At 33.2% G+C, this 16,392-nt stretch overlaps 1 protein-coding gene across 7 annotated transcripts in view; it reads left to right on the top strand.

The window, feature by feature from the left end:
- The window catches only part of HemK2 (HemK methyltransferase 2), a 53,364-nt gene that overhangs the window by 27,300 nt on the left and 9,672 nt on the right, over positions 1–16,392 (top strand). For all 7 annotated transcript variants that reach the window (XM_085823199.1, XM_085823203.1, XM_085823200.1 and 4 more), the window contains one exon: positions 3,443–3,584. In XM_085823199.1, the coding sequence (XP_085679325.1) occupies positions 3,443–3,584 (142 nt within the window). The remainder of the gene's footprint in view (positions 1–3,442; positions 3,585–16,392) is intronic.

The following is a 16,392-nucleotide window of genomic DNA, read 5'->3' as shown; positions in this document are numbered from 1 at the left end:
TCTAGCGCCATCGCAGTGCTGTGGTAGGCGTCCCGCGCATGCGCACTAGTCTTTCTTGTTCACTGACTTTCAATTGTCACCATTTTGGTTGCTCTATGTTGTGTTTTCAGTTTGCTGTGCACATTCAAAATGTTTAAGACAATTAGTTCTCCCGCTGACTGTGAGATTCGTGCCGTGATTTTTGAACACGAGGAATGTTAAACCGTCCGAAATTTATCGTCAAGTGAAGAAGTTTACGGTGAATACACGATAAGTGATGGAATGGTGAGAAAGTGGGTAAGAATGTTTAATGCAGGTCGAACAAATGTCCACGCCGAGGCTCGAAGTGGTCAGCTTTCTGTTGTCACCGATGATTTGGTAAGGAAAGTTGATGAAGCAATTCATGAGAACAGAGGCTTCACAATGACAACTCTTTCAGAGGCATTTCCACAAATTTCACGTACTGTTTTGTTCGAAATTGTGTCTGACTGCTTGAATTATCGCAAACTGTATTCCCGATGAGTTCCAAAAATGCTCACTGTTGTTCACAAAATAAAGCGACTTGGTAGTGCCCTGACATTTCTCACGTGGTACAGTGATGAGGGAGAAAACTTTTTAAACCAAATTGTGACAGGTGATGAAATTTGGGTGTGTCATTTCACACCAGAATCGAAACAACAATCGATGGAGTGGAGACACACTCATTCTCCGAAAAAACAAAAGTTCAAAGTGACAATGTCATCACAAAAAATCATGTGCACTGTCTTCTGGGATAGGAAAGGTGTTTTGCTTACTTGAATTTCTTCCCAGAGGTAAAACCATTAATGCGGCACAATATTGTGAGACTTTAACAAAACTAAGGCGTGCCATTCAAAACAAACAAAGAGGATTGTCAGTAAAGGAATTGTGTTGCTCCATGACAATGCTCGGCCCATACTCCTGGTGTCACTCAATCGTTAATTCGACAGTTTCATTGGGAGCAGTTCGATCACACGCCGTACAGCCCGGACTTGGCGCTATCCGACTATCACTTGTTCCTGCACATGAAACGCGAGCTTGGTGGCAAGCGCTTTGGATCTGACGATGACACGAAAAATGCTGTGGCGTCAAGGTTGTCGAAACTGGCGGGACGATGGTATACAAAAACTGGTCACCCGCTATGACAAGTGTTTGATCATTAGCGGAAACTATGTTGAAAAATAGTTTAAGACATGTATTTTCATGTAAAAATAAAATTGGATTCGAAAAAATTGTTTTAATCTTTGCTATTTAGCCTGATAGGAAAAACAAACTGAATGTTTGTTTGGTTCATTTTATTTTGTTTTTTGCTTGTGCAAATTCATTATGAAACTGCAGATTTTAACTTATGATAAACACATTCGAAGTCGAACTGAAATTAGAATTTCATTCACCGTATTTATGTTTTCAGCAATGGTATTTAGTATAGGAATAGAATGTTCATGGAATTTAAGCTTCTGAGTCACATGCTTATTTTTGGCATTACCCCTGTGAAAATTAAAATTAATAATGCAGAAAAGAAAATAAAAGATTAAATTAAATAACTTACATAAATTTAATAAATACGAATTGCCAGAAGCATGAATGGAAGTCGATATCAAACATAAAAATCCAAGCAAATCACTTACAGCATGCTGGAAGTAGCAAACAATAGTAGATTTTGCCAAGCATGAAAATACAAGCATGATGCAAATATTACTTAAACCTTCTTTAATATCTCTTACATATAACTAAAAGACACCGTAAATTATCCAAATGACAGCAACTTCCAGTTTTGAACTTAAATGCTATAGGCATAATATTTTGGCACATAAAATTGTTTATGTGAATGTTTTAATCTTAAAGTGTAGTTTAAGATTGTACATAATTTCATACAATAAAGAATAAAAGGATTATAAAGACTCCATTTATGAACCCTGAGAATACTAATTTATCATACATGATTTTTGTGAAATATATATATTTCTTAATTCCCTCTGTACTGCATTTGTAAGTAAGATGGTAAAAAAGCAATAGTGACACTCAGCCTGTTTTTATGGTAGCAAAATTTAATGAATGTTTAGCAGAATCAGTTCCTAAAATATTTTTTCAGCAAACTGATTATTAAAATAGAATATTAATATTTATTTGATAGTTAACAATTGCTGCTATTTGTAAATGTAGCCATAACAAAATCCTTTAATAGTATTTGAAATTTGCACATTACAGACCACATGGTTAAAATTTCTTCTTTAGGTAATTAACCATTATAATGAAAAAAAGTATCTAGTCTTTTTCTTTCTGCAAAATTGTTACATATAAACACTGAGCTTTAATCAATATGCAAGAGAAACACGGTGACGTGGAAAATAAAACAGGCAAACCGACAACCTTGTATTTGGCGTATATTTTGTAAAATCCAAATCGATTTTGAGGGCAAAACAGGCCCCCTCTTCATCAAGAGCAAAAAAAAGAAATCGAATGTCTAACCTTGTATTCGGCATAGATTTTGTAAAATCCTAATCGATTTTGAGGGCAAAACGTATCCCCCTTCATCAGAAGCAAAAAAATTCTGCAAAAGCGAGAAAGCGAATGTCACAGCCTTGTATTCGGCGTAGATTTTGTAAAATCTTAATCGATTTCGAGGGTAAAACAAGTCCCCCTTCATCAGGATTCTTTCTCGCTTTTGCAGAATTTTTTGCTCCTGATGAAGGGGGACCCATTTTGCTCTTGAAATCAATTGGGATTTTTCAAAATCTACGCCGAATACAAGGTTGTTGCTTTGCCTATTTTACTGAGCTTTAATGTCGCAAAATTTTTCACAAATTTTTTATATGTCAGAATACTCGCAGAAAATTTTTTAAGTTTATTATTAATTCATCCGTATTTTTATCATACTTAGGGAATTCTCAAGTGATATGAAATTTATCTTTTTTTTAATAAATAACTTTATCAAATTGTAAATTTAAACAATTGCTTTAATATTACTTCTTTTTACCTTATCTCATCTTTAAGCTGACTAGTAACACCATTTTATAAATATATTTCTCATTCTACTTGTCATATGAAAAGCTAAATTATATTTTGAAACAGAGGTATGATAATTAATTTTGCTACTAAATGCTGAATTACATAATTTAAGTCTTTATCTCGAGCTTTTAACAAGAGTATTAGTTGGAGATTCAAACTGATAAAAGAATTCATGGTTTTGACTTTCCTTAGATTGCCTGTCTGGCATATTATGTTTATTGCTTGAAAATTTGAGTTCTATATTTCTTAACTGGGCTAGGCATACTTAGAATATTGTTTTTATGGAGTTAAAGGTCGTATAATTTGTATTTTTGTTATGTACCATTAGAATTTTATGTTCCGTTATGACATTAGGAACTTGTTAAATATTCATTATCTGTGATAAGAGTATTGGGTTAGGATTTGGTGCAATATATTTATGGTCTTTTATGAACAGGTTGGTGGTGATAATTTGCAAAAAGCAACATCTGGTGGTTTGAAAGGCAGAGAAGTAATGGATAGACTATTTCCTTTTGTACCAAAGCTGTTATCAAAGAAAGGCATATTTTATCTTACTTGTATTATTCAAAACGATATTCGTAAGTTTTCTTCAAATATTCAGTTTTTTATTTATTGTTTTTTACTTTCCTGTGTAATGAATTCTGAAATAATTTTTCTACAAAATGAGATTTTATAAAAGCATGTTGTTCAGACACTCATATTATTTTTTGTGATAGTTTTCGACAGATACTTTCATTATTGCATGAAATGTTTCTTATGTATTTAGTATGATGGTTATATCGTAATACTTGAATTTATGCAACCCTGACTTAGTTCTTTATTTTCCTTATTTTATTTTACCCATTTATGCTTGTAATTAATTTGCATCTGAAATTGTCAGTAAATTTTAAAATGCTAATGAACAATACATTACTCTGTCTATATATTAGAAAGAGTTTTAAAAAGTAATATGCATCATAATATTTAATGCTAAATGCTCTAAAACTCCAAACACCTCTTTAAAATACACATCTTTGCACTTTGTGTGGAACTTAACTATTTTAAATTTTAATCTCTGGTTCTGTGAAGACAATCAACTAATTTATTGCTCCATGTATCCCTTCTGAGTAAAGCAGCTCGAACACAGAAGGTTTTAAATAAAACTTTCTATTAATTCATCTGCTTGACAATTGCACAATCCAAGTAATAACAAAAAGAGTTTCCACAGCCTATGTGGAATAACAGAAACAAAGTTAAAAATAAAATTTAAACAATCAAAATGTGAGCTTTACAAGCCAAAGCATGCCTCCAGCTTTTAGCTCAGGCTGTCAAAGTACATGAGCAAAAAGCTGCTCAGAAGTTAAGAAAAATACTAGTTGGACTGTCAGCAAATATTGACAGAAACTTTCTCCTAAGAAATCTGTCTTGAAATACATTAATTAATTTGCATACTGGTAAGATCCAGCAAAAGTAGAAGCGACAATAAAGGCAAAAATAATAAAATAAGTGGTTAATAAACATAAAACCTTGCATGTACCCTCACCAGAGATTGAGCCAAAATTTTCACAAACCTTACATCCAAGGAATAAGAAAATTAATTTAAATTAAAAAAAAAAAAATATTCATCATAAGGCTCATTTTGGCATATCTAGACTTGTCTCTAGATTTCCTGGAAGAAAAATTACTTTATCAAAGTATACAGTTATTTTCAGTCACATAGATACTATGTGTAGACATGTGCACTGCTCAAAAAAAAGGGGGAGACAGTTCTATATCTCCCGTTCTCCTGGGCTGATTGCCGAAATTCAACTTGTGTTTTTCATGTCTCGAAAGAGCGACGTAGGATATGTATTAGATTTATATATAGCATTGTTCTAATATAGGTATTTTGACAAAATCGGACTTTTTTCTGAAATGAAATGGCATTCCCCCCCCCCTATATTTCGATTCTATGACTCAAATTATGCCAGACTACCAAGTTTTGTAAAAATCGCACGAGTACATTTTTTTAAAATTAGCTTTCAAAATTTTAGCTCCTCAGTGTTAATTGAATTTGATATATATTTATTAATATCTCTTTTTCACTTCCTTGTACTTAATAAAAAGGAAGTATTGTAATCGCGAAAAGTTTCAGGCAGCATATTTCAACGAAAATATTCATTTTGACCGCTATCGAATGAAATTTAACGATGTTTTTGCATGATATCTGTACGTAAGGACAGAATAAAAGACTCGTTTCCTCAAAAAAAATTATAAAACTGCTTTAAAATTAATTCTGAAGAGAATTTTTCGTGGCGTCTGTACGAACGTATGTACGTACATACGTATGTCACATAACACAAAAACGAGTAGACTCAGAACATTGAAATTTTGTATATAGAACTGCTATAACATGTAGATGTGCACACCTTGCATTTTTATTGCAATAGGCTGCACCAAACGTATATAAATATATTTATATATATATCCACTTTGTTATCCGGCTTAGTGATCTCATTTTCTTTACTCTTATATGTTTGTAAATTGTACATTTTTTGCTTTAAAAATGATTGAATTATGTTGTTTTTATCTTCCGGTTAAGGATTTTATGCCTTTAGTAAATCTGTGTGCAATATTTTTAGAATTATCAGCAATTTTAAAGTTGTTTAGTTGGCGCTAAGCCTTTTTTTAATGGCGGCCATTGATGTTTACATTTGAAACAGGAGACTAGTGGATTTGTTGCCAATCTAGAGAAACTTAGCTGCGCAACGACAAAGATAACGCATTCATTTATTATTGCCAATTAAATCATGCTTAATTCTTTCTGGAATTTTTTCGAGGAAATAAGTGTTTGAGATTTACTTCGTAATTTTTAATATAGGTATTTTGAGTTTTTATGTATTTTTGCCACCTCGCAAAGTGAGAACTGAATTAATTAAATGAAAAATACTCAATCTTCTGTGAAAAAGTGTATCTTTTTTGTTTTGTTTGCTTAATTTCTTTTATACATCATTCTAGTTTTATTATAGTATTTGAATAAAACATGTGGCAACGATTAGATAGTTCTATTCCTTAAATCATATAAATTTTTTGCATTATGAGTTATAATATGAACGAAATATAATACTGAAGGGGAGTCATCAGTTTTGCGCAACACAGAAAGTGAGAATTTTAGCTTATTTTCGAGTTTTAGTAAGTCAAATTGTTTTTGTCATACATATATGAAATTTTCAGTGTGTCATCTTTATACATAGATGATTATCTTTCTTGATTTATTTTACTTAATAATGTATAAGAATTTGTTTTATAAAGAGAAAACTAACTGTATTTTCCAAAAATTTAAAATTTGTACTGAAGCACTGCGCGCAAACTGACAGTAATACAAATTTAGTTACAGTAAAAATTTTTAAATGAATCTAGCGCTAGAGCATCGCTATGGTAAACAAATACTAGAGTGAATTTTAAAGAATGCATTTATTCTATTGTGGTTTATGCGCTGTCGGCGAAGTAGGCTTAGTTCAATCCAATAAGTTTAAATGAAATGCAAGAAAAATGCGTATAATTTAATATTCCGTACAAGGAAGTCATGTGGTGTACACATCAGATTTTTTTATTAAACTAACTTGATTACTTCTTCCAGAATTCAAAATTTAGGCTTAATCCAAGTATAATTCACCCTTTTTTTATTGTTTATTTTAACAATTTTGATATTAACATCATCTTAAAATAGATGTATTTCTAAGCATATCTGCAAAAAATTAAAATTCCCCCCCCCCAGAATTGTCTAAGATATACATGAATTTACATTTTGGTGCGTTTTGAAATTTGGCGTATTTAGTATAAGCGATAATAACGAAAATATGGTTTATGCACTTGGTTCAAATTATTTGAAAATATGATCGATGACTTGTGCACAAAGAAAAAAGGCAAATGAAAATAGGTTGCTATAAGTTAAGAAGTTAGCTAAGTGAATTATTCTTGGCGCAAACTGAAAAAATTGCGGCAAGATAAATTTTTAAATTTCTCCATAAATTTCCCACCAAAAATTACAAAATTTAATATCTAGGCACAATTTGAGTCTAGAATCGAGATATGGAAACAAATTGGTATGTTTTGTGTCAAGATATTTGTTATTACTAAGACATAGTCATATCATTAAATATCATTAAAATAAAAATACTTCCTTCACTCAGCCCAGATACCGAGCAATCCAGGAAAACTAAAGACAAAACTTGCTCACTTACCTGGGTAGCGTGATGTTGAATCGGAATAAAAACTCTTAAGAAGTTGATTTATCTAATTATATTCTATCTACACTACAAAATATATACATTATTTAACAATATTCGGGAAATTTTTCTGATCCCTAAAGTTATTACGCATTTAAATCGTTTCACGTCACGAGGTCGAAAGGGAAAAACCCTTTTTCTCTTCCTACTTCAATGACTTCAATCTGTGTCTCGTACATCAAAATGAAGAGAGTTGTTTTTATTATTTGTAAGATACAACTAATCAGTTTCACAACACTTCCACCTTTTTGATTTTCAGAAGCAAAATAAAAAATAAAGTAATGGTATTCTTAGTACAGGAACACACTTCTAGAGGGTACAGTTTACGTACAGAACAAATCAGTATGCCATTTCTGGTTTTCACTTTTACAACTCTTACACGTCCATCTCTGCTTGTACAAAGTTCTTGGACATGAGCAATTGGGCAGTTCACTCTTTTAAGTTTCTCACAACCTATTAGCAGGATGTCTCCAACTTTTAATTCACAGTCCTTCTGTCCATGCTTTTGTACTAACTGTCCAAGGTACTCCTTGTGGAAATGGCTACAAAATTGTTCTCGAAGTTCCTGACAGAAATGATGACAAGCCAAGAGTTTATTTCGATCTAAAGTATCCAAATCTGCTGTACCTGAAACCTTAATGCCCTGTAAGAACATGGAAGGTGTTAATGGTAGATCCTCAGAGTCATTTGACACGTAAGTAAGTGGTCGACAGTTTATTACGGCTTCCACATCACAGATGACGGTGAGTAACTCTTCGTAATTGACTGCAGCTTGTCCTAAGACTCACACAATCAAATTCTTGGTTGTGCGGATTAGACGCTCCCACCATCCGCCCCACCAAGCAGCAGTGGGCGGAATGAACTTCCAAGTGATGAGATGCAAAGTTTCCTGAGCAGTTACCTTTACCCAGTCAACCTTTTTCAGCAATGCAGATGTACCGACGAAATTTGTGCCGTTGTCTGAGTAAACTGTAGATGGCCGGCCTCTTCTGGCTATGAACCGAAGAAACATTTGAATGAAGCATTCGGTACTTACGGATGTCACTAGCTCCAAATGTACACATCGATATACAGCACATACAAACAGTACTACCCAGGCTTTGTTTTTATTTTTGAGAATCAGAGGACCACATAAATCTATGCCAGTAACTTCAAATGCGAAAGCATCTCGAACTCTGTCTAATGGTAATTGAATGGGTGCAGTAGTTGGAGGTTTTGCTGAAAATTGTTTACAACGGATGCACTGTTTCACCACTGATCTAATTCTGCGTCTTGTACCAATGATCCAGAATTCTTCTTTAATTATAACAGTTAATGCTTGTACGCCAGCATGAGAATGCTTTAAATGGTAATCAACAATATAATGCTTAGCAGTTAATAAAATCGGGTACCGGAATGCATAAGAATCATCTCGTTCGGTGATTTTCGTTTTTACTTTTCTTAAGCCACCCTGATCTCGTACGGTCAAAAGACCATTGATGGAGTCTCCAGTCTCTGGAAAACTCTCCCCCTGAACAAGTGAAAGAAGTATAATTTTAGATTCCTGTATCTTGGAAGCTGACAGAAAAGGCTCTTTATATACAATTTTCTTTTGACAATTTTTGATAAATCCTTTTATCCAACCTAAAACTCTTACCATTTTTGAAAATTTAGAAAACTTCTCACACCACTTAACTTTATCCACTTTTGTAGTTATACTAAGATTTACATTTAAATTTATGCCTTTCCTGCGCTCTAAAAAAATAAAGTTTCATTTGGCTTAACCTCTAATTTTGGCCAGCTATCTCTAGGGCCTTTGAGCCAAACAGGCCCTCTCCACCAATTTAATTCGGAAAACTGAAGAGGGGAACAACCACGAGAAGGTAAATCAGATGGGTTAGAATGACCCGGTATATATGACCACTGATTTGCTTTAGTGAAAGCGCAAATTTCCTTCACACGATTGCCCACAAAAGTCCCCCACGCATCATTTCTTTGAATCCAAGATATGGCCGTGGTGGAATCAGTCCAAAAATATTTCGGGATGTCATCTAATGTAAAAGCTTCTGTCACATATTTGGAAAGACGTACGCCCAAAAGACATGCCATACGTTCTAGACGGGGAATAGTAAGTTCTTTTAAGGGTGCGACTCTTGACTTAGCCACTACAAAACTGACTAATGTTTCTTCTTTAGTTTTGCATCTCAAAAATATTACCGTGGCATAAGCATGCTGGCTAGCATCACAAAATGCATGGAGTGTCCAGGAACTTCTATCTCCAAAACCTATACGTCGTGGTATTCTCAACTTATTCAAAATTTGTAATTTATTATACTACCTCGAAAATTTACTTTTGATACTATCTGGTAGATGAGTAGCCCACTCTGCTTTTATCGCCCAAATTTCCTGTAGCAGTAACTTTGCAGGCAATAAAACAGGTGTCAAGAAACCCAAAGGATCAAACATTGTCTGCGTTAATGACAAAACCTCTCTTTCAGACAAATTGTTTGAAACCAATACAGTCTTAATTTCAATATAAAGGTTATCTTCTATTCTGTTTCACATAATCCCTAAAACTGGTACAGAATTCTCCATTGTGGACTCAGTGCACAAAGCACTTTGGGTTAGTTCCACATCTTTTTCTACTGGGCCATAGGTCCACATACGTAAGTCCATTTTTGCTTCAGCTAATATTTCAGTAGAATATTTCACAAAATTAACAAGCTCCTTTTCGTTATCAACATAAGTCACACAATTATCAATATAAAAGGATTTACTTAATTTCTGAGCAATAGAACTTGTGCCAAACGAACTGAAATAACCACCCCTAATAGAAAAGGGCTGGTCTTTACTCCAAAAAATACCCTCGTATGGCAGAAAAACTTCAGCACATTTTCTTTCTCCCACCATAAAAATCTTAAAAAATCCCTATCTTCTTTCCGTAATTCAATCTCTAAAAATGCACGCCGGATATCAGAGGTTACGCCAATGCATTTTTCTCTAAATCTTAACAAAATTGAAGGGATTTCTTCTATTAAATTTGGTCCTTTTACTAAGTAATCATTAAGGGAGGGCGATCTATTAACTTTACATGATGCGTCAAAAACAGGTCTTATCTTAGTTGAGACACAGTCTGGTTTAAATACTGGGTGACGTGGTAAATAGTGCCCTTTAGAATTCACTTCATCGTCTGGTACTATTTCAATCACACCCTTTTCCATCCATTCATTAAAAATTCTATCATATTCTTCATATTTATGTAAAGACTTGAGTTTTCGGGTGACACTGAACAATCTTTTTTCTGCTACATAAATACATGCTTGATGGCAATTCTGCGTTATATGCTAACCAAGGTAATCCGACACAATAACGACCATCTTCATTTCTGGAAAGAGAGTTTAAAAATTGTTCGTGGGCTATTTCTTCCTCAGCAGCGTTAGTTGAATTCTAATGAGCATCTAATATTCTGATCGTTTCTAAGCTCCAAAGATCGGAGATTTTAAAGTCGTGGCCCCCTAAACTTGCACACAAAATGGAAGCATCTTTATCTTTGTGATTAACAAATTCCTCCGATACACCACAAACTGCCCAACCAAGTTTTGTACATACTGCTGTTAGTCCTTCTCTTAATTGTTTTACTGATCCCGTGATAATTTTTCCATAAATATCACTACCGATGAGCATTTCTATTTTTGGACAATCTGCTCCCAAATCCGACAACCAAATGCTGTTTCATTTTAATTCTTTTAATATCGGACCCTTGGGTACCCGAAGTATATCCCCACATATTATGTCTTGATCTAAAAATTCAAATTCTAGATCTGAATACTTACGTGGACTGGCTGAACATAATTTTACCCGATATTTGTTATGCAAATTTGCTTCAAGTTCTAGCACCTGCAAATAAAGTAAGAGCAACATTTTCTTTGGAAATAATTGGTAATCCCAATTCAGTGGCCATTGATTTCAAAATATACGATTTCTGGGAACCACAATCTAAGAGTACTCTAACATCTTTATGCTTTTTGACACCCGCTACTCTTACGCATAAAGTCATTAAAGCTACGTCAGCGGTACAAGTTTGCCTGGCTGTAGCCGTATGTATGATGTCTATTTCTGATTTTTCTGTAGGAGGTTCAGTTTCATTATTAATGTCTGGACACAAAATAACTGAGTGTGATTTACCACAAGCAAAACACCTAACAAACTGTTTACAGAACTTTGCCATATGATTTGGTTCCAAGCATTTTAAACAGCATTTTTTCTCCTTAACTTTAGAAATCCTTTCATTAAGAGATAATGAACGTGCATCGTAACAATTTTTACTATCATGCATTTTACCACAAAAAATACATGCATGTTCTTTAGTTGTAAGAAAACCTGTGGCAGTGGGAACATTTGCCTGTTTCTTAAATTTAAATTTACCTTTTGTTTCCCTCTTTGCTTTGTCATGATATTCTTTTTTTACGACGAACACCATCGAGTCCATTATGCGCCAATTTTAATATCTCCTCACCCTCCACTTCAGACTTCAAAAATTTCATCAAGTTGGTAAGGCGAGAAAGATCAGTTCCTTCAGGCTGGTTAAAGTGCGAACTCCTTTGCCACGCCTTTAAAACATCCTCTGTGAGACACGATTCCACCTTCGGAAATAACCACGATGTGTTTTCGCTCGATTTAAGACCTAAAGACTCTAAGGCTCTCATCTGAGCTTCAGTTTTATCATACAGTTTATTAAGAGGTAATTTATCCTTGTGATCTGCCTTCACATTAGAAACAATTAATTTAATTAGTTCCCTAACATACACTTCTACTAATAATTCAGGTTTCTCAAAACGTTCCTTCAAAGCTAAAACAGCTTTATCATAATTTTCTGAAGTCACCAGACAGCTTTCAATGAATTCTTTAGCACGTGATCTGGGCTTCATACACTGAATCAAATAGGAAAATTTGTCACTTTGATATAAATCAGGGTCAGTGTGAATTTTCTCAAACTGCGACCAAAACGGTAGCCAATTTATCAATTCCCCATCAAACTTCTTAAGTTCAGTTTTCGGAAGTCTATACTGTTTAATCTTACTACAACAAATACCAGCGCCATCATTTGGTCTTGTTTCTAAATTGATTTCATCCGAAAATTGCAATTTTTCATTAATTTGCCAAATTAGTGTTATAAAATCATCAGAATACACCTCGCGACTTTCGATTTCTTTAGTAAGATCATCCTCTAAAGTTTTCCCGTCTTCAGTTAACAAATCAAGAATTTTATCATCTACATTTTTTATATCTGAATATACATTTTGTAGTTTAGTAAGTTTATCTTGTACTAAATCTACAGAAAAATCTTCATTTACTAACTCCGTTTTTAAAATATTGGCAGTTTTTGCAAAAGAATTGCGTAAACCTGCCCATTTAAGTTTCAGAGCCTTTAAAGCTTCCATAGTTAACTTTCAAAGTAAAACAAACTGCTTTACAAAAAATAGTTTCGAATTTATACTTAATTATACTTTAATACATCAAAAACTATCTATAACCATTAAAATAATTTTTTTTAAAGTTTATTTTAGTCCTGTCACGGGACGCCAATTTTTGCTATTACTAAAACATATTCGTATCATTAAATATCACTAAAATAAAAATACTTCCTTCACTCAGCCCAGATACCGAGCAATACAGGAAAACTAAAGACAAAACTTGCTCACTTACCTGGGTAGTGTGATGTTGAATCGGAATAAAAACTCTTAAGAAGTTGATTTATCTAATTATATTCTATCTAAACAACAAAATATATACATTATTTAACAATATTCGGGAAATTTTTCTGACACTTAAAGTTATTACACATCTAAATCGTTTCACGTCACGAGGTCGAAAAGGAAAAACCCTTTTTCTCTTCCTACTTCAATGACAGCCAAAGCCATCTGTGTCTCGTACATCAAAATTAAGAGAGTTGTTTTTAATATTTGTAAGATACAACTAATCAGTTTCACAACAATATTTATGTTATAACAATGCTATATATAAATCTAATGTATATCCTAAGTTGTGCTTTTGATACATGGAAAGCGCAATTTGAATTTCGTTAATTGGCCCATTAGGATGGGAGATATAGAGCTGTTCTCCCCCTTTTTTTTTACGCAGTGTTTTTCAGCTTATCTTAAATCTTCTTGCTGTGCAGTTTCATGATGTGTAAAAAAGTAAAATGTCTGTACTATGTATAAAAAAACTTCTGCCTTCTACTAAAAATCATACATAGCTAGTGTATCTGACTCACTAGACCTCAAAGATGTCCTGTTTCAAAATCTAGGCTGAAGTTTCTGCTTCAATGTAATGTTCAAGCAAAATGTTTCTGAAGAACCTTCTATTAAATTTCTAAAACATTTTCATTAAGTCTTTCATTACTCTTAATCAGTTTCTAATTTCACTTATACTTTAAGTTGCTTTGTTCACTTTAAAATTTCTGATAGTTTACAATCTTATTAATAATTTTTAAAAAAATAAGGTTTTTGGCCATAAACTTTGTGTTAATAAACTAATAAGTAACAAAATGCAACCTGGCTGCTACTTAGAATTCAGAAATTCTTACTTGAGGTAAAACATAGACTAAAAACATGAAGTATATGCATAAAAGTAACTAATGTTCCACTTTAATAGAATGAAAGGGAAATTAATTTTCATTTATTTTTCAATTGTAGTTGGGCTATTTGCTCTTCTTAACTGGAATATTCTTTGTTGAATGAATTCTTTTTCAACTGAGCCACTACATTCTTGCAACATGGATTCTTCTTGGTTGTTGTAAGAGCTGGTCATCATTAACATTGCCTTTTGAATTTTTGCAGTTTGAATTTTGCTACCCACTGTAAACCTAGGCACTTTTGCTGTTTGACCTGGCCTGTTCTTGAATCATACCAGATAGGCCTGGCCAACATTTTTTCAGGGGCTGTTGCTGAAACTTATTAGTAGCATATTTGCCTATTTTAATTGACTGACATTTATCATAACTATGAAATCATCTTTTTCTTTGAGATATTCACAACTTTTAACCCTTTTGAGATGGCATGCCTTTGTTTAAAATGTTCCCTCAGGATGGATGGGAGTTGAAAGGATTCATCCCACAGAGTTTTTACTTTGCTAAGCCTAACTTTATGATAAGAAACACACAATAAAAAGGTTTATGTCCTAATATTGTAATTTTTTATACCAGTTACCTAAGCTATTATATATGTTAAAAATAGCATTTAATAATATTTTACTTTACATAGAAATATATAAAAAAATTACCTACATTGAGAAATATTTTTGGAAGCACTATTAAAATTATTCCGAAAGCTTAATTGACAAAATACATTAATAAACATTAAAATTAACAAAAGTATTCAAGAAAGATTATTTACAAGAGGAATTAAAAAAAATCTTTCTCTGGAAGCAGAAGACAGGCACTCAGTGAGTTCAGTCTCTGACAAAACTGTTCCTATGAGAATCACTAAAATTGTCACTTTCTAACTCTTTAGAAAATGAATCATCACTTCCATCTATCTCACTAATTAGCTCATTTACTATGCGAGTGTATCTATCCTTTGATAAATAACGCCTGCTCACCATAATAAACTTAGTGGTGGCTTTCCAAAATAGTAAGGGAAGTATGCAAGCAAAAGTGGTAAAAGCAGTGCAAAGCATAATAGAACCCCACGTAGTAACCCTAAAAGATCCTACAGAGTAGCAAAAAAAGAATAAAAAAATTATTTGGAGGGATATCAGAAACACGAATGTTTATAACACGTGGCAAGTTAAAGAGCCCAAGCTCTGTTTGCTTAGGTTACGCTTCCCCTCCCTTGCTTGCAACAGCTGACATTAACGTTATGCAGAAAGTCATCAAACTGAAGTTCAGGATCCTAAAACTGTATTAAGTTCAAAAGTAATGGACACAGAATGCCATCTAGTGGTCTTTGAAAAGTGTTATCTTAAAATGCATGTATACATCAGACGTCCCTTTCGTGCATTCTCCAGTGATGCGCGAGTGAGATGCTGATGCCGGCTGGGAGAGACGTTTCTAGGGAATGTGTATATGGGATTCTGGTCCAGAAAGTGTTAATTGCTCAATTACAAAGCTTCCTCAAACTTAGGGCAAAACTTTCCAACCTTGGCCTGCAATTAAGACAATGAATATTTAAATTTCAGCACTTTATTCCCAGTCTTAAAATTTTCCTCATATTTTTGTTATCATATGTATAGTTTCTGCTTAGCACAGCCTTACACAGAATAATTTATCAACCAGTGTAATTAACTTCCTGTAACCGATAACAGATTATCATTATGTATGGTTTGTAGGAGCAAAATTATTCTTTTCCTGCCACAAAACAGTTCATAGAGTCTACTTGTAGAATCAATGGTAATGTTTCTAAGCATATCCTTGATTATTTTTCCTATGAATTGGTATTTAATTTTGCCGTATCTCTAGAGTTTTGCTCTACATAAGGGTTATCCCTACATCTATTTCATGTGTCATTATGTCTGTTAATCCATGGATCTCATTGAACAATTTATTAAAAGTGCTTAATGACTTCTGAAGAGTTTCCTTGCTTCTGCCAGCAGGTCAAGAGTGTGCCCAGTTTCAGTTCTTAATAAATCTTAGAACTTTTTAAAATAAGAATTTTGTTTATGTGTTTGCTGTTTAACCTTCTGTGACTGTTCACGACCATTGTGCATTGTTCCATGATGCACAGTGTTCACATCCAAACACAGAAGGATTAGTCAACACATGCATAAATAACACATGGCTGTGCATAAGGTACTACTATTCCTGTCAAATAATTTGTTTTTTCAAATAACAGCGGTTCAAAGAATGGGCATTATAGTAACACCTTAAGTTAAAAAAATTTCAAGTTTCACAAAATTTGTATTTTTATAGCAGGCATACATAATAAAAGCAAGTAAGATAACTGATAATTGCTGTCCATAGGTCATATAGTTTATTGTTTAAAAAGACAAATATTTTGTGTTTTGCTGAGAGGCAACACACTTCTCTTTCGTGTTACTGGGATTTCCGATTAAATTTCAAGTATACATATCTTTACCCTATAGCAACATAAAACTTTTGTATTGCTGTGTTTTTAAACAGAATTTCCTTAAATTTACACAAAATATAAAATAATTAATAAGT

The sequence above is a fragment of the Stegodyphus dumicola genome, chromosome 9, assembly GCF_044657685.1.
Source record: "Stegodyphus dumicola isolate Sdum_Otavi_A_Nest chromosome 9, ASM4465768v1".
NCBI classification, from domain to species: Eukaryota; Metazoa; Arthropoda; class Arachnida; order Araneae; family Eresidae; genus Stegodyphus; species Stegodyphus dumicola.
Note: the sequence above shows the minus strand (reverse complement) of the source record. Positions and strands in the feature narration are given on the sequence as shown.